General features: G+C 37.1%; 1 protein-coding gene across 5 annotated transcripts in view; it reads left to right on the top strand.

Annotated features, from left to right (window-relative positions):
• The window catches only part of LOC106880305 (tRNA-dihydrouridine(20a/20b) synthase [NAD(P)+]-like), a 233774-nt gene extending 216019 nt beyond the window's left edge, over positions 1 to 17755 (top strand). For all 5 annotated transcript variants that reach the window (XM_014930182.2, XM_052967409.1, XM_052967408.1 and 2 more), the window contains 5 exons: positions 1453 to 1593; positions 9263 to 9471; positions 13712 to 13797; positions 16017 to 16229; positions 16956 to 17755. In XM_014930182.2, the coding sequence (XP_014785668.1) occupies positions 1453 to 1593; positions 9263 to 9471; positions 13712 to 13797; positions 16017 to 16205 (625 nt within the window). In that variant the 3' untranslated portion in view covers positions 16206 to 16229; positions 16956 to 17755. The remainder of the gene's footprint in view (positions 1 to 1452; positions 1594 to 9262; positions 9472 to 13711; positions 13798 to 16016; positions 16230 to 16955) is intronic.
• The last annotated feature ends 892 nt before the right edge of the window (positions 17756 to 18647 follow it).

Raw genomic sequence — 18647 nt, 5'->3', positions numbered from 1 at the left:
ATATATATACTCTTTTACTCTTTTACTTGTTTCAGTCATTTGACTGTGGCCATGCTGGAGCACCACCTTTAGTCAAGCAAATTGACCTCAGGACTTATTTTTTGTAAGCCTAGTACTTATTCTATCAGTCTCTGTAAATGGGTAACCCTGTGACAGACTGGTATCCCAGTCAGAGGGAATGTCTAACTTGCAGGGTGGTATCATTCAGAAGCTACAACAATGCAAGGAAGCACATTATGATGAGTGGTGTATAACATCTGATAGTCTGATTGATACAGTGGTATATATTATATACTTCTCTCTCTCTCTCTCTCTCTCTCATATGCCTACAGGTTAAAGTCTGAAGATCCATGCTCTTTCATGCCTCCATGCTAAAGTCTGAAGATTCATGCTCTTTCATGCCTCCATGCTAAAGTCTGAAGATTCACAATACTTCTTAGGAAAAATACAGCAGTGACTTTCAGTTACCTTCTGCCAGTTTATATACTATTTACTGTTAGTCGCCTGCCCTCCTAAGCTTACTGTTAAGATATGAGACCTACTTAATCATTCAGTAGGTGACTGCCTATGCACTGATGGGTTTGACACATGTTGTGGTCATCTTAGAATCTCACAGAAATTAGAAACTTTGGTTGTGCAGGCCAAGAGTTAATTTTCTTAGGATGTTTATTGGTATATTGGTAACATTTATAGTATGGTGTGTTTGCCTCACATTATGCCTATGTTTTCCATTATTGGTAAGGAAGCTTTCTACATCTGGTTACATTATTCCCATGATGCCTTGCTGCCTCCTACAAAATGCAGCAACAGTAAACTACTCTCATTATTTCATTCATAAAATGAAGCCAAGAAAGTATTGAAATGTCAGTGGACTTAGCAACAATAATGTTCTTAATGAAATATAAAGAACATAGACATAAGGAAATATGAAAAACCATTAATAAAGAAGATTAAACAGTTGTTTTAATACAGGGTGTCCATGAATTATTTTTATAACTTCCACAATTAATTGTTTCAAATTGTAACAGTAATTTATGGACACCCTGTATATCATGTTTCAAAGAAAAGATGTTTTCTATATATGTATATGTGTGTGTATTCCACATACGTACATATGTATGTATGTATGTATGTATGTATGTATGTATGTATGTGTGTGTATATATATATATATATAGATACGTGCACGCACACACACTTTCATACATACACGCATATTCACATACACATACATTCAATCACAGCTTGATTAAATGAAAAAAATTTTAAAAGGTTAATAGTTTAATAATTTATCAACAATAAAAATTACCTTTGTTTGCATCTCTCAGACACTATTCTTTACATTTTAAGGTTATCTTCTGATGGCAATCATTGTTTCACATTGTATATTTTAATTAACTAATCTTTGCTAAAACATTAAATCTAATCCTATTGACCTTTCTCACTCTGAAGGTGGGCTCAAGCTGAGGGCTATGGAGCTTGTCTTCTTCGCAAACCAGAGATTGTGCAAGATTTGATCCGACAAACAAAAGGAGCCATTTCAAGCCAAGACTTTACTATTTCTATTAAGATACGTATTCATCATAATATCAGGTAAGACTTGGAAGACAATTCTCTTCCAGTTCAATCCCACTTCCTTCCTACTCACATTCACACAAACAAGTTAACACTCATTTAATTTTTAAACCAGCCATATTTAACCAAAATATTGTACCTGTTTTATATTCAAACTGGCCAAATTTGGCCCCTCACAGCAACCCTACAGTATCATTCTAAAAATTAACAGTTGCTTCCTCAAAATCTCAAAGCGACAAGATAATGCATGGTTAATTCAAAACAATGTGACAAAATAAGCACTACTTCTGACAGAATAATTTGAATGCTAAAGGGTTAAAGAGCAGTTATTATGTTTTGATATTAATAAATCTATGATCTGGAGTTGAATGATTTGAGGGTAAGTTTACCTTGTTCTGAGGAGCAGGTACAATGATTTTACTTTGTCAAGGGATGTTACTTTAGATAGACTGTTGTTCTTTATGAAAACCAGAGTGAAACCTTTTAGTTTTAGAACACAAAGCATATTTTACTCGGTGTTGGGATGAACTATGACTATGAAATGTTGTATCTCAGACAAGGGAGCAATAGTTTGAGATCTGTAGATGGTTGAATCAATTGGGTATCAGTTAGCCAGACAAGGAGCCGGTAATTTAGAGAGATCTATAGATTGTTGGATCAACAGAACCCAGAAGGATGAAATGCAAGTTGACTTGGTGTGAGTTGAACTCGGAACATCAAGGCTATAACTAAATATCACAAAAGACAGGCGTAGCTGTGTAATAAGAAATCTGCTTCCCAACCACATGGGTCTGGGTTCAGTCCCACTGCATGGCAACTTGGGCAAGTGTCTTCTACTATAGCCTTAGGCCAGCCAGGGCCTTGTGGGTGGATTTGATGGATGGAAACTGGAAGAAGCCCGACGTGTGTGTGTGTATTTGACTTTGTGTTTGTCTCCCACCACTGCTTGGCAACCAGTGTTAGTGTGTTTACATCCCAGTAACTTAGCAGTTTGGCAAAAGATATTGATAGAATAAGTAACAGGCTTATAAAAAAATAGGTACTGGGGTCGATTCATTTGACTAAAATATTTCAAGGCAGTGCCCCGGCATGGCAAGTCTAATGATTGAAACAAGTAAAAGATAAAAGAAATTTTATTTGACATTTTCATATTCCTTCAATCCATCACCCCCATTAATTACATAAGAGTTGAGGTTGGTAGAATAATATGTAGAGCACCAGACAAAATTCCTTGAATTCTTTAGTTACATCTTTTTCTCATATTCTGAGTTGAAATCTTATTCAGGTTACCTTTTCAACCTTTTGGAGCCAGTAAAATATAAGCCAGTCAAGTATTGGAGTCAAAATAATTGACTGTATTTTTATCAGAAATGTGTGGCATTTATTCTGTTAGAAATCAATATTAACAACCTACAGTTTAATCTACAGAAGTGGACATAGACATAACTGTATAGTGAGTTTACTTCCCAACCACATGGCTCTAGGTTCAGTGCTACTGTATGACTGCTATAACCCCCAAGCTGACCAAAGCCTAGTTAGTGGATTTGGTCAACAGAAACTGAAAGAAGCCTATCTTATCCATCCATCCTTCCTTCTTTCCTCCCTCCGTCTTCCTTTTCTCTTGGACTGTCCTCTGCCTCCTGTTTCTGAAGAAGAGCTTTGCTCAAAACATAAAACTACCTTTATTTCTTTCCCTGAGTGTCTGCTAATACTTTGCATGTACCACTTCCTTGTGTTGTTGTTTTTTGGAGGATTAACTATATATATATATATATATATATATATATATATATATATATATATATATATATGTATCAGCTGCTTGCTAGATCCTATGAAATTGTCCAACCCATACCAGTGACTGTTAAATGGGAAACAAGTGTTAAATGATGGTTATGATTTTATATATATATCATCATCATCATTGTTTAGCATTCACTTTCTATGCTGGCATGGGATAATGGTTTGACATGGAGCTGACCAGCTGAGACCTGTCTAGACTCCAGTTGTCTGTTGTGGCAAGGTTTCTACAGCTAGATGTCCTTCTTAATGCCATGTATATGTGTGTGTGTTTGTGTCTCCTTGTCTTGGCATCACCTGATTGTTGTGAGTGTCACTGTCATACAAACAATATCATTCATTTCCAATATTCTACAAGAACACATCTGGCCATGTGGAAATATTACCTTACATGGAAACAGGTGAGGGTTAGTGACAGGAAAGGCGTCCAACTATAGAAAATCTGCCCCAATAAATTCCATCCAACCCATGCAAGCATGGAAAAGTAGATGTTAAAATGATGATGGTGATGGTGATGGTGATGGTGGTGGTGGTGGTGGTGGTGGTGGTGATGATGATGATGGTGATGGTGATGGTGGTGGTGGTGATGGTGGTGATGATGATGATGATGATGATGATGATGATGATGGGGAAAGTTAGGGCTAGGGTTAACTTCTGCAGCAACTTCTCTAGTATGGAAAGGAGGAGATTGAGGGTTGGTCTGTAAAGATAATGAAAAGTGCAATAGAAAATTTTTTAATTCCAAAGGAAAGTAACATGTTTGGTTTTGGAGAGTAGAAAATGGTTTCTTAGTGGAGAGTATCTGAGGAAATCTGAAAGTCTTCTAATAAGTTGATTATTTTTGTTTATTATTATTTGAAGTATCTGGAAGATTACCATCATCATTTTAATATTGACTGCTCCATGCTCGCATGGCTCAAACAGAATCTGTTAAAGCAGATTTTCTACAGTTGGATGCCCATCCAGTTGCCAACCCTCCTTTGTTTCTAGGCTAGGTGATATTTCTATATGACTGAGCATGTTTTCACAGAATATTGGAAAATAAAGACACCACTTGAATGACAGTAACACTTGTTTACAACTATCACATGATGTCAAGACAAGGAGGCACACACACACACACACACACTGGACTTCTTTCAGTTTCTCCCTAACAAATCTACTCACAAGGCTTTGGTCAACCCAGGGTACTGCACTGGAATTGAACCTGAAACCACATGGTTTGGAAGCAAACTTATGCACTATACAGCCATGCCTATCCCTCTCTATCCATATATTAGCTTACAGTCCATCCCACTTAAAGCTCCATCCAGCGTTAGTTATTTTGGTATTCATTTTTATGAATAATTTGTTTATCATGTTATCAGCCAGTTTTTCCTCTCATTTTACTCTGGATTAAATCAATCTCTGCATTATAACTTTCTCTCATATATATTAATAACTTTCTCACACACACACACACACACACACACATACATATGTGTCTGTGTGTACATGTGTGTGTAAATGATGGTTACTCTCCACCTCCTCCTCCTTTTATGTTGCTGCCTATCACCTCTTCCTCCATGGCCCTCTCCTATTTTCCTTCACCTTCTCTCAAATTGAGATTCACTATTGACCATGCCTCTATCTATGTTCACCAGTCACTGCATTCATGTCTATCTTCATCTCAAACTGTCTGTCACCTTTCACACTCTCATGAAAACTACCAGCCCAGCTATCCTCAATTCTTTGTTCCTCTCCTCCCTTCATCCAGCTTCACATACTTTGAGGGTATGCCCTGGTACCCCATCTCCATCACCCTTTCTGCCTTTTCTGCTGTAGTAGTCCTGTATCTTCTCTACAGCAATACACCTGTCTTCTCTACAGCAATACACCTGTCCCTATCCCTGTCTTGTGTCTCAGCTGCTCAGCACCTGACACAAAGCCACTTATGAAACTTGTGTCCCTAGCAAGACATAGAGTCATAAGTTTTCTCTTCTTATAGGCCTCTGTGATCAATTGTAGAATAATGACACCAGTCCATTGGGCAAAACGTTTCCGAGCTTTTGATCTTTCAGTAGAATGTTCCATATTAAAAGACTTTTTGTTTGAAAGGACATCAGTAAAATGTTCTTTCAAGCAAATGCTATCATGTTTTATTATCACTATCTGTGATTACACCCAAAACAGGACATGTATGTGTACTATTATTATTGTATTATTATACTGTATTTTTCTGTTAGAGTGTTATTTTTAAAAATTTTCTGTGATATATTTGTATGTGTGTGTGTGTGTTTTGTTTAGTTATTGTTTTGCTTTGTTTACCTTAATCTTTCTGAAGGGCAAATTCAAGGAAAGAAAGCCTCATTTTTTATTCACTTTAGCAGTAATATAAAACGAAAATATTAAAAAAAACAAAAAAAAACTCTATTCTATTATTTAGCTTGCCTACCAACCACATGGCTCGGGGTTCAGTCCCACTGCGTGGCACCTTGGGCAAGTGTCTTCTACTATAGCCTCGGGCCGACCAAAGCCTTGTGAGTGGATTTGGTAGACGGAAACTGAAAGAAGCCCGTCGTATATATGTATATATATATATGTATGTGTGTGCTTGTGTTTGTCCCCCCCCCAATATCGCTTGACAACCGATGCTGGTGTGTTTACGTCCCCGTAACCGAGCAGTTCGGCAAAAAAGACCGATAGAATAAGTACTAGGCTTCCAAAGAATAAGTCTTGGGGTCGATTTGCTCGACTAAAGGCGGTGCTCCAACATGGCCGCAGTCAAATGACTGAAACAAGTAAAAGAGAAAAGAGAATAAAAGAGATTCTGTATTTTGAGGGAACAAATATTGATGTTCTAATTATTTTGCCAATCCACCCCTCTTAAAAGTTTCTAATTTATGTAGAAGGCCAGGAGTTGATGGAAGGGTTTGTTTAATCAATTCCAATATATAACAGAAACTTTATTTCATTGACCCCAAAATAATGAATGGTAAAGCTGACCTCAGTGGGATGTGAGCCCAAAATGTAGAGGGCTGGAAGAACTACTTTAAGGAATTTTGTCCAACACATACCAATGATTCTGCTAATCCACCACCACTAATAATAATAATAATAATAACTGGCATTTTAATGTGCAAACTGGTTGCAAAATTCATACCAAGTGACCAGATTCATGGTTCTAGACAATGGAAAAAACAGAGCATCATCATAGATGTGGCTATACCTGCAGACATGAATGTAACAGTCAAAGAACAAGAGAAAATAGGAAAATACCAGGATTTGGCTAGGGAAATACGACAACTGTGGAGAGTCTCTACTAAAGTAACCCGAGTTGTTATCGGTGCCTTAGGCACTTTAATCAACAGACTTAACAATTCCCTTATTGAGATTGGTGTAACTACCAGAGTTGCATTAATTCAGAAATCTACTCTTTTGGGAACAGTAAAGATTGTAAGAAAGGTCTTCGAAATCTAAGGAAATTGATTGTAATCCAGTATCAAGAACATTGATTCCAAATGCACACCATAATATTAATAATAATATCCTTAGAGTGAAATCAGTTGAATGTCAAACTGAATATCTGGTGAGATTAAGGTTAAAAGTCTAGTGAGTTGAAGGAAGTTGGTATTCAGCTTCTCCATCCAAGGAAACAGGTGAGGGTTATTCAACAGGAAGGGCATTCAACTATAGAAAATCTGTCTCAGTGAGTTCTTTCTGATCCATGCAAGCATGGAAAAGAAGCCATTAAAACAATGATGGTGATGATGATGTCTTTCTAGAATAGTAATGTGCATGTGTGTTTGTGCAGTAAGTACTCCATCTGAAATATGTGGTAATTGTATCCTTAATGTCAGATGTTTTGTAGGGTTTGCAAGTACTGTAGTATTTTCTGACACTGAAAATAAGCTAGGTTTTAGTATACAGCTCTTGATTATTTAGATGTGACGAAACTGTTGAACAGTCTCTGTATCATTTCTAGACACACTTGCATCAGTGATGTCTTTCACCGGAAATGTGGAATATTTCATATTATTAAATGTCCCTGATAATTAATATTTCTCTTATCAAGTACTGCATTTCACTTCTTGACAACGGTTCAATACTTTGTCGTGTTTTGTACATATTGTCTTTCGCTATACTGCACTCAAACAGAAATAAACTTCAAACAGTTGTTTTACTTGAATTTACAGTTTAATTACTACAACACATACCTCTACAGCAGAAATCTATTATCACTAACATATTTAACTATATTGATTGACTGCAAGTTCTGATATGTTAACTCCTCAAACTATTGGCAGCATTCATTATCGCTACTACATATAATTATATTGATTTTATTTGGCAAGGTACAAACCTTATGTCTGCAAGTTAAAATAGTAGTGCAAAGTATATGTTTGAAAAAAGAAATAAAAATCAATTCTCTCTTTACTGTTTCATGACACATTGCTGTGATGCTTCATTGACTGACGAGTTAAAGTGTCTGTCTTTTAGTTATAGAGTAGTGACGTGGTCTGCTGTTGTCATTGGTGCTCTACTGTACTCTGATCAAAGGCATCGAGTTCACTCAGGCTTATTTATCAAAACACTAAAGCAGATAGGACAAAACAAAGGGCAACAATAATGATGCAACATCATCATCATCATTTAGCATCCTTTTAACATCCATTTTCCATGCTGGCATGCAATGGACGGTTTGACAGGGTCTGGCAAGCTGCAGAGCTGTGTCAGGCTCAAGTGTCAACTTTGGCATGGTTTCTACAGCTGCATGCCCTTTCTAACACCAATGATTTCATTACGAAAAAGAAAAAAAAAAAACAAATTACAGAAAAATATATGTAATTTTATGTTATACATTGCAAAGATAAAATGTAGTAAATACAATTATAATGGTGCTCCAGCATGACCACAGCCACTTGGCTGAAACCCATCAATAAATAAATATATATATAGATCGCTGACCACTACACTTATATTTTTTTTCTCTCCTTGTTTTTTTCTGTGTTCCTTTCTGTTGAAGAGCGTAGGCTCAAAACGTTAAAGACTTTCTCTATTCCCGAGCATTAAACTAATACATCAATTTGTCGTTTACACCACCTGTCTTCGTCTGTTGTTTTTTCGTGAATTCTCATATATATATGTGTGTGTGTGTGTATATCATATTTTCAGTAAACAAAAGAAAGTGGCACAGCTACTGCAGTGGGTGGTCTTCATGAGGACTACTTACTGCAGTAGACTGTTTGAATGACCAGCTACAGCTGTGAGCTTTTTTTTTGTGGGCAACCAACTACTGCAGTGAACTGTCTGTGTGACCAGCTTCAAGTGTCAGCTGTTTTGTGGGCAGTCGGCTACTACAGTGAAAATTTTGGGAGAGTAACTGAGTTCAATTCCTGGACCAGGTTGTGTGTTGTGTTCTTGAACAAAACATTATTTCCCATTGCTCTAGTTCATTCAGCTATAGGTATGAGTTGCGGTGTCATTGGTGCCAAGCTGTATCAGCCCGTATGGTTTCCCTTGGATAACATCAGTGGAGAGGGGTGGCTGATTTGCATGGGCAACTGCTGGTCTTCCTTAAACAAGCTTGCCCAGAATTGTGCCTAGGAGGGTAACCTTCTTGGTGCAGTCCCATGGTCATTCGTGACCGAAAGGGGTCTTTACTCCTTTTTCTCCTTTACTAGCTTCTGCTGTTGTCAGTTGTGTTGGAGACAGTTACAGTGGTAGAGGGTTTTGTAGAATGGATGCAGATACAGCTGCAGTGTTTTGTGGGGATCACCAACTACGGAGGACAGTTTTCTTGGGGTAGCTATTGTGATTTTGTTGACAGTCAGTTTCTAAAATTAAAAGGAATACTTTCAAAACTTGTTTATTATATTCATTTCCTTTTTTTTATTTTTTGTTTTAGGGAAACTGTTGAATTTTGTCGTAAAATGGAACATGCTGGATTATCTTGGTTAGCTGTTCATGGACGTACACCTGAACAGAGAGGTGAACCAGTGAACAATGAAGCAATTCAACTGATTAAAAGCAGTGTAAATATTCCAGTCATTGCCAACGGTGACGTAAAATCTCTTGAAGGAGCCAAAAAGATTCACAAAGAAACTAAAGCAAACGGTAAGAACAACTGATCAGTCTCTGAGTCTTGTTGAAGAAAGTGATTGTGTGTAGTAAACAGCTGACTGTCGTTGTTTAACCCCAGGTCAAACTGACCAAGCAGACCTAAAATCAAGGGCTTTCCAGCCTTACTATTCTATCCCTTTATATATCCAGGATTACATTATTCAATGTGATCTACTTTTTTTTAACACAGCAGCATATGATTTGAGCGATGTTTCATTGCTATTTCCAGCAGGTTGAGCAGCCATGTTGTTACTTCCCCAACTGGCTTGTTTACAATTAGTGGAAAAGTACTGCAGATTAGTAGAGGCAGACAAAAACAGATTTCAGGTGATGTTCATAGGTCAGACCTTAGGAACTGTACTGACTGAAGCAATTTTTCAACTGTTAACCTCTCTCTCTCTCTCTCTCTCTCTCTCTCTCTGTCTCTGTCTCTCTCTCTCTCTCCTCCCTCTTCCCTCTCTCTCTCTCTCTCCTCCTTTTTCCCTCTTTCTCCTCCCTCTTAAAACAATGTTTACTTTTGCATTGACGTAATTTTGTTCTTTTGTAGTAAAGCATAAATAACAAAAACAAAGAAGAAATTGACACTGGACATTACCCTCTTTTACAATTTACAACTTGAAGTTCATTAGCCACAAAGAATAAATACTAAATAGCTAATTGCAGGAGTATAAACTTCCTTAACTGATAGCATGACATTCAAAATAATTTATTACAGATTTGATCTGGGAAAGTTATGTATAAAACCCAACCATTCTTTTGATTCACAGAAATCAAGTTACAGAACTGCATTGTATCAAAGGTGCTCTGTGAAAAGACATAGATTTTACAACTTAATGGAGGATCTAGCTGGTTGCAATATTAGATTTAACCCTTTAGCATTCAGATTATTCTATCAAAATATAATGCTCATTCAATCACATTGTTTTGTATTAATCTTGCATTATCTTGTATCTTCAAAATTTCAAGGATGTAACTGTTTAACCCATAAGCTGCGATAGGCCACCTCAGTGGCCAACGCGACAGGCCACGTGCGTGGCCACGGAAGTAGGGCATGATCTGACCTAATTTTGATGACGTATAATGTATGCACACGATACCCTTTCACCCCAGAAACAGTGTAGTCAATCACAGAAGGTGTTAAGAAACACTGAGTATTTTTTTCAAGTGATAGATCGATGTTGACCTTTACCTAAAATAGGCTCAGCAGTTTGTGTTACATACAGCAAAATCCCAGCAGTTTATGGGTTAATTTTAGAATGACATTGTAGAGTAGGTATGAGAGGCCTGAACCAGTCAGTTTGAACATAAGATATATAGAATATTTGGGCTGGATATGGCCAATTTAAATGCTAAAGAGTTAATATCAGGATTTGATGATGGGAATACCACAGCCACTATTAAATGATATGCCATTTCTTATTCTAACTCTGCCCTAGTTTTGGTAAAAACCTATACATACCTTTTTCATCAATGGAGTGAGTTTATGTTCCAAAAACTAACGTAACCCTTTAGTGTTCAGATTACTCTGTCAAATGTAATGCTTTTTTATTCAAATTGTTTTGAATAACATGTGTTATCTTATAGTTTTGAGGCTTCAGTGATGTGATTGTTTATTTTTAGAATGCTATTGTAGGCTAGGTAAGAGAGGTTAGATGTAGCCAGTTTGAATGTAAAACATGTAGAATATTTGAGCTAAATTTGGCCAGTTTAAATGCTAATGGACCAGTGTTATGTGTACAATATTTCTTATGTCGTGGAGTAATATTTATGTTAAACAGAAGAGGATATTGAAAGAGAAAGAGAGCTTCTGTTACTCATCAGGTGCCAGGTATATGTACAGGTACTTGGAGTAGAATTGCACTCATGGATCTTTAATATTTATAGCTCAATAAGGCAGCAAGCTGACAGGATCATTAGCACGCCAGGTAAAATGCTTAGCGGCATTTTGTCTGTCTTTATATTCTGGGTTCAAATGCCAACTTTGCCTTTTGCCCTTTTGGGGTCAGTAAAATAAGTATGAGTTGAACCCTGAGAGTGATTTAATTGACTTGGCCCCCTCCCCTGAAATTGCTTGCCTTGTGCCAAAACTTGAAACCAATATATATTAGTTCAATCCCAGCTCAAGCACATCTACATAGGTATTGACACCTGATGAGAAATTGAGACTAAATTGTTCAAAAACGTTGTTTTTATTAGACTCTTAAAGAGATGAGATTTAAACCCTGGAATGTTTCTGCCATCACCATCACCATCATCATCATCATCATTGTCGTCATTATTTTTGTTATGCTTGAGTTGGATGGGACTTCCTCACTGTTTGTTGTAGCCCTTTGTCATCTCCTTCCTGAGGTTTAGCAGCTTGAGATCAGCTGTCATCGCTTCTTTTGTGTCTACATCAGTCTCCTGCTTCCACAGGTTCCTTCTGTTAAAACGAAGCAATCATGCTCTCTGAATATATGTTAGTGTATGTACATGATTGACAGAAGCATAAATGAGCTGAAGCAAAAACCAGGTACAAGATGAATCAGATGCAGCTTTCAGGAGACAAAACTGTACTGGTTCAGACGTGGGGTTCATATAGAGGTTGGCGTTTCAATAAAGGAATACCTAGTAATTCAAGAAAAGGGAAACCAAGGAAGGTTTGGAAAGAAAGTAATGAAAGTTTTGCTTTTGGAGCATTCTCTTCCACTGTTGATGAACAGAAGCTACCACATACTTCTAGGGAGTCTTCTGAGCATTTGAAGAAGCCATCTCACTATGCACAAAAGCTTTCGTCTGTAATAATAATACTTCCAAACATTGGCACAAAGCCTGAAATTATGAAAGGGTGAGCTATAAGTCAATGAAATCAATCTCAGTACCTCATTGGTATTTGTTTTATCAATCTCAGAAAGATGAAAAGTAAATTGCCTTCCACCACCCTCATGATGATGATGACGACGACGACGACGCAGTAGTAGTAGTAGTAGTAGTAGTAGTAGTTGTTGTTGTTGTTGTTGTTGTTACAAATTTTGATGCAAGCTCAGCAATTTCAGGGGAGGCAGTAAGAAGATTACGTTGACCCAAGCACTCAACTGGTACTTATTTTATTGAGTCCAAAAGGATGAAAGGCAGAGCCAACTCCAATGGAATTTGAACTCAGAATGTAAAGGCATGCAACATGCCACTAAGCATTTTTTCCAGTGTGTTAGCAATTCTGCTAGCTTTCTGCCATAATAATAATAATAATAATAGTAGTAGTAGTAGTAGTAGTAGTAGTAGTAGTAGTAGTAGTAGTGGTAGTAGTAGTAGTAGTTTCAAATTTTGGCACAAGGCCAGCATGTTTGAGGGAGTGGGTAGGTCAATTACATTGACCCCAGTGCTCAACTGGTATGCTTTTTTATCTACTCCGAAAGGTTGAAAGGCAGAGTCCAATAACAATAATAATCATGATTCCAGGATTGTAAATAAAGAAGACGAAAGACAAAAAAAAAATACTATCCCTTAAGATTTGAAATTGTAAGAATTTGGAATATGAAGATTGTAAAGGTTGTGCCTATAATAATTGGTGCATTGGGAACTGTAAGCTAAGATATAAATTGAAGGAGATTGGATTAGAATGCTCTGTAGAGCTTCTACAGAAAGTTTGCCTCTTAGGGACAGGAAAGAATATCAGGAGGGTCTTGAGTACTTGGAAGACTATTGAAAGAGTGTCTGTACCTAAGGTTACAGGTAGTAACCCACTACCCACATAAATTCTACTTAGAATAAGAATGAACCTGAATCAAATCAATGATAATGATGATGATAATGAAAACTCATCTCAAGAATTTAACTTAGTATTCATCATCATCATCATCATTTAACATTTGTCTTCTATGCTGGCATGAGTTGGACAGTATGAGAGGAGCTGGCCAGGTAGAAGACTACACCAGGCTACTGTGTCTCTTTTGGCATGGGTTTTACGGCTGGATATCCTTCCTAATACCAACCACCCCATAGAGTGGACTGAGTCCTTTTTATGTGACACCAATACAGGCAAGGTCAGTTTCGGCATGGTTTTTACAGCTGGATGTCCTTCCAAATGCCAACCACTTCACAGTGTAGACTGGATGCTTTTTACATGGCACCAGCACCAGCAGGGTCACCAAATAACTTGCAAGACAACAAATTCTGAGAGGGGAAGGGGCATTACTCATTACTATTCATTAAATTGTACAATTGACAAAGATGTATTTATTATTTGATTTTCTAGGTATAATGGCTGCTCGTGGTATCCTATCCAACCCATCTATGTTTGCTGGTTACCAGTCAACTCCAGAAGAATGTGTTAAAGACTGGGTAAGTGAACACTATCCATTTCTCTCTTTATTCCCTACTAAATCAGTATTATGTCTCGTCGTCGTCGTCGTCGTTTAACATCCGCTTTCCATGCTAGCATGGGTTGGACGATTTGACTGAGGACTGGTGAAACCAGATGGCTACACCAGGCTCCAATCTGATTTGGCAGAGTTTCTACAGCTGGATGCCCTTCCTAACGCCAACCACTCAGAGAGTGTAGTGGGTGCTTTTACGTGTCACCCGCACGAAGGCCAGTCAGGCGGTACTGGCAACGGCCACGCTCATCTCGCTCGAGAAACCTCATGTGTCACCCGCACAAGAGCCAGCCCAGGGGCACCGGCAACGATCTCGCTCGAAAATCCTACAACACATGTATTAAAGTGTCTTTCATGTCCAGACTGTCATACTGCTGCATGCATTTGATCCTCAGTTAGGCAAAGGCATGGGTACACCATTGTTATCACCATTGCCTCCACTACCATCACAGCTTCACCTATAACCACCATAACCACTACTGCCAACAATCACATCATCACCACCACCACAATCACCACCAGCATCACAACCACAACCACTACTACTTTAAGCATGGTATTCCATTGTTGTCACAATTGCTCTCACTATCACCACAACTTCATCCATAACCACCACCACCAACATTACAACCAAAACCACATCAAGCATGGTATTCCGTTGTTGTCACCATCACAACTTCACCCACAACCACCACTATCAACAACCATACCACCACCACCACTACCAACAACCATACCACAACCACCATCACAATCACAGCTGTCACCACAACCATCACTACAGTCTTCACCACTGTAATCGACTTAATCCCTTCCCCCAAATTTGAGGCCTTGCGCTTCCAGTAGAAAAGAATAAGTGTATGTCACGTGAAACCCTATAGAAGGTACATAACTCTTCCTTGTCTCAATCTGTCATGGTATACTTTCGTTTCATAAATAACTGGTTGTTGTTACATCAACAAATCCAGCTTTAACCCCACCTTTGTTACAATATTTCGGTTGAAATACACTGCCCTTGTTTCAGTTAATTTCGAAGAGTTTATTAAAATAACTTCGTTATTGTTAAGTTGGTGTTTAGAACATAACCTGACTTTTGATAATAGATTTTCACTTTAAAAGAGAAGGTTTGTGCCAGGGGTAGTCTGAAGCTTGTTGGTATGGAAAGGTTCAAAATGTTCAAAAGTTCACAGAAATACTTGAGGTGGTAGACCTAGTTAACCCATGCCAACAGAAGATGAAAAGTACAATCTTGTAATTAAAATTTAGTGTTACAGAGGGAATGATCAGTCCATAGCCTGTATAGAAAGGCTAATGGGGAGAAGGGGGGAGGGAACTAGTTGTCTTTGTTAGTGTGCATTTTTTGTATTTTTTTGCCTGGTCACATTATTTCTCATAACATATTCATTTCTATAACTACAATAAATAAAAAGCAAGTGCCACACTATTTTTGAACTACTGTAAAAAGCCTTTATGTTGTTGTTTAGCCCTGTCTTGGTCCTAATAGAATAATGTCACTGACCCCACCTTTTCTGCCATTAACATTTCTCCTATTCCTAGTGTCATGTCATTGACCCCTGCTGTCATGTCACTTCCCCTTCTTCTGCTCCCTACTACCCTATCACTAATACCCCACTTTTTGCTGTCATATCACTGATCTCTCCCATGCCTCTGCTACTATGTCACTAATATCTCTTCTGCTTCTTCATGATTCTCTCCTTTGTTCTATAATTCTACTCTACACCTCAATACATCTAAGTCAAGGGTTCTTAACCATTTTTTTTTTTTACCCATGGACCCCCTTTATTTTATTCTGTGAAACCCCATAGCCATTCGCTGGTTTAAAAACTAGTTTTATAGATACTTCTTTCAAAATTCCTATTTTGTTTTTCACATATTAACTTGTGTAGGCTGTAACCATCCTTTTAGAAGGAAACCTGGCTTTTTTTTCTTTTTGCAATAAATATCAATACATCTAAATCAAAATCTTTTCAGGGGCCTTTAAAATATTATTGTGGATCTCCAATTTACTATTTTGCTGTGTGAACCTCCAAAAAATCTTATACATAGACGCCCGTTGAGAACCACTGATTTAAATACTAGACTATCTTCCTCTACATCTTAATGTTAACATACCCCAAAGACTTATCACTGTAACTATGATTCTATTTCTTTTCTTTTGATTAGATATATCTGGCACTGTCAACTGGAACATCATTCCAGTGTTTCCACCATCATCTAACATTTATGTTACAAAAAGCAATGAGCCGTGCTGAACAGACAGTCTTTGCATCTTTAGCCAGCACGTCATCTGTACTTCAGTTCTTAAAGGAGAACTTTGGTATCTCTGCTCCTAGAGTACCTGTCAAATCTTAACATCAACTGCTACCAACAGCGCTTGTAAGTATGTTTTAGATTTCATTGGAGTGATCTTTACTATAAAATTTAAGGTAAATAAGTAAGCATGCATTAACCTTTCTGGCTGGCTATACATTCCTCTTTTCATGGTTGAGAAAACAGAAGGAAAAACATCCAACTGTAAAAAATATTTGCTTGGAAACAAATTTTTCAAAATTATCCCACCAGTGAGTAAAATGAGAATAAATCAATAAAAATAAATTTACAAAAACAGTTAACTTACTGAAATATTGTCATATGGTCATACAGCAGTTTTTTTTATTCAATACAGCTGAGTATCTTAGCTCCCTTCACACTTCATTTGCATGTTTTACATCCACTTTTCCATGCTTGCATGAGTTAGATGAATACATATTGATATTACTTAGGCATTGTTTTTACAGCAAGATGCTATTTCTGTAATTAATCCTTACCTGCTTTTCAGGTAAAGAAGCTTTTATTACACTTTTATTTGCAGGTACATGCATATGATAGCTTTTGGACAATTTTTGTATACTTAATTTACTCATAAAGTAGTAGCCAATCCAGGTTTACAATTTATAACACTTGCCCAAGATGCTGCACAGTGGAACTGATCCCAAAACCATGATTGTTAAGTGAATTTCTTAACCATATAGCCATGCTAATGATGGTAACTTGCCCCCTTTGAAAAATGTATTATTTGAAATGATCTAAACAACTTTTTCTATTTTTTTACATTTTTTCTAGTGGTACCAAAATACTGAAAGATGTTTCATATGTTGTGCTTGGCAAAAGAAGTGATATGTAAAATACCAAAGAGTCTTATTCCACTAAGACTTCTGGTTTCTTCCCCAGGATGAAAAGCAGCAGAATCTAAAATTCTAGTAAAGAATGTTCCAATTCAGCAGACTATAAGAGATACATCATGTACACTGTGTTCAACACCAAATTCAAGATGATTACTTTCAAATCACTCAGGGATACTTTTAATAGAATTTCAGTTGATTTTCTTTTTTTTCATTTGTAATGTTTGTTTTAAGAATTTCCTGTAAGTCAGAATTGAAATTTAAGAAAAAAAATGTATTGTGTTTGATGATTGTAACTTTGGCAGTAGCTGGCAACTCAATTTGGTGTACCTACAATGAACAGGTTGTATGTCCAATGTCTACTTCAGACCCATAATGAGATGGATCATGTGTTGCAGTAACTTATTTACTGAAGACTCTCGCATGATGTTAAAATGATTCACATACGACTTGTTTCTTTTGTTTAAAATTCTGCAGTTGACAACTAGGACAGTACTTTAGAAAGTAATTTCTAAGGACAGTCTTTAAAGCCAGCATTCCTTAAAGAAATCTGAGAGAAGACAAACTAGACACTAGAAGTACAAACTGTTTGATGGAATATCAGTGAATGCATGCTTGTATGTAGATACATTAACCATAATTAAACAGTTTCATGAGTTAGCAGATGTAGTTGAAGTAATGAGACTACAACCAAAAGAAGACCAATGAACTGACTGGTAAAAACTTACCTACATACTGCAATGTCTCTTCTCACTATCTTTTTTATTACTGCAACACCACATCTAGCTAGTTGCATACTGCCTCCACTCAAGCCCACCCAAAATACCTCTCTTTCTCCTTTATTTTGTCAGGTTCCCCACAACCAACAAGTCAGCCTAATCCTTTTCCCTCAGAACATCAACCCTCTGGTATTCTCTCCTTGCACACATTTCTTTTTTTTTTTTTGTGGACATTGACTAATATGGTTAACATAACACCAACTTTACCAGTCTTACAGGTTGTGCACACAGCCTCTTCCTGTTGACTGGGTCATTAAAATACACATCTTTAGTTTTGTATATATATGTGTATGTGTGTGTGTGTATATATATACATATATATATTTACAATTTAAAATCCACTTGGTCATGACTGTGTGGCTTGTTTGATGGAACATGTGTCCATGCCCCATCTAACCCTCAATTGCAAAGTAGTCTGTGGAATATTTTTGTCATCAGTAATCTGGCGCAAGCAGTTATTGTCTTGCTCATGTGAGCTATAATATACTATTGGCTGTAGTATATTATTGTAATCTATATATATAAAAATGAGAATGTGTGTCTGTCTGTCTGTCTGTCTGTGTGAATCCCTAAAACTCGAGAACTACGCAACCAATTTCATTCAAATTTTACACATGCCTTACTTAGGGTTCCAGTTGTGTTTTAGTCAAAAAAAATTTAACTTCTTGCAGAGTTCGAGCCCACGGCAACATAATATCTCCTCCACTATTTAAGTATTACGTGTCAAAAGTGAAACAAAAACACTCATGTCAAATACTTTCACTTTAAAAATGAAACTATTCTACTAACTGAAACAATCACATTTCGATACTGTAATGACAGATACTTTCAGAGAGAGAGATGTATATGTATAC

This window comes from Octopus bimaculoides, chromosome 4 (genome assembly GCF_001194135.2).
Source record: "Octopus bimaculoides isolate UCB-OBI-ISO-001 chromosome 4, ASM119413v2, whole genome shotgun sequence".
In the NCBI taxonomy this organism is placed as follows: Eukaryota; Metazoa; Mollusca; class Cephalopoda; order Octopoda; family Octopodidae; genus Octopus; species Octopus bimaculoides.
The sequence above is the reverse complement of the archived record's forward strand: the minus strand, read 5'-3'. Positions and strand labels throughout refer to the sequence as shown.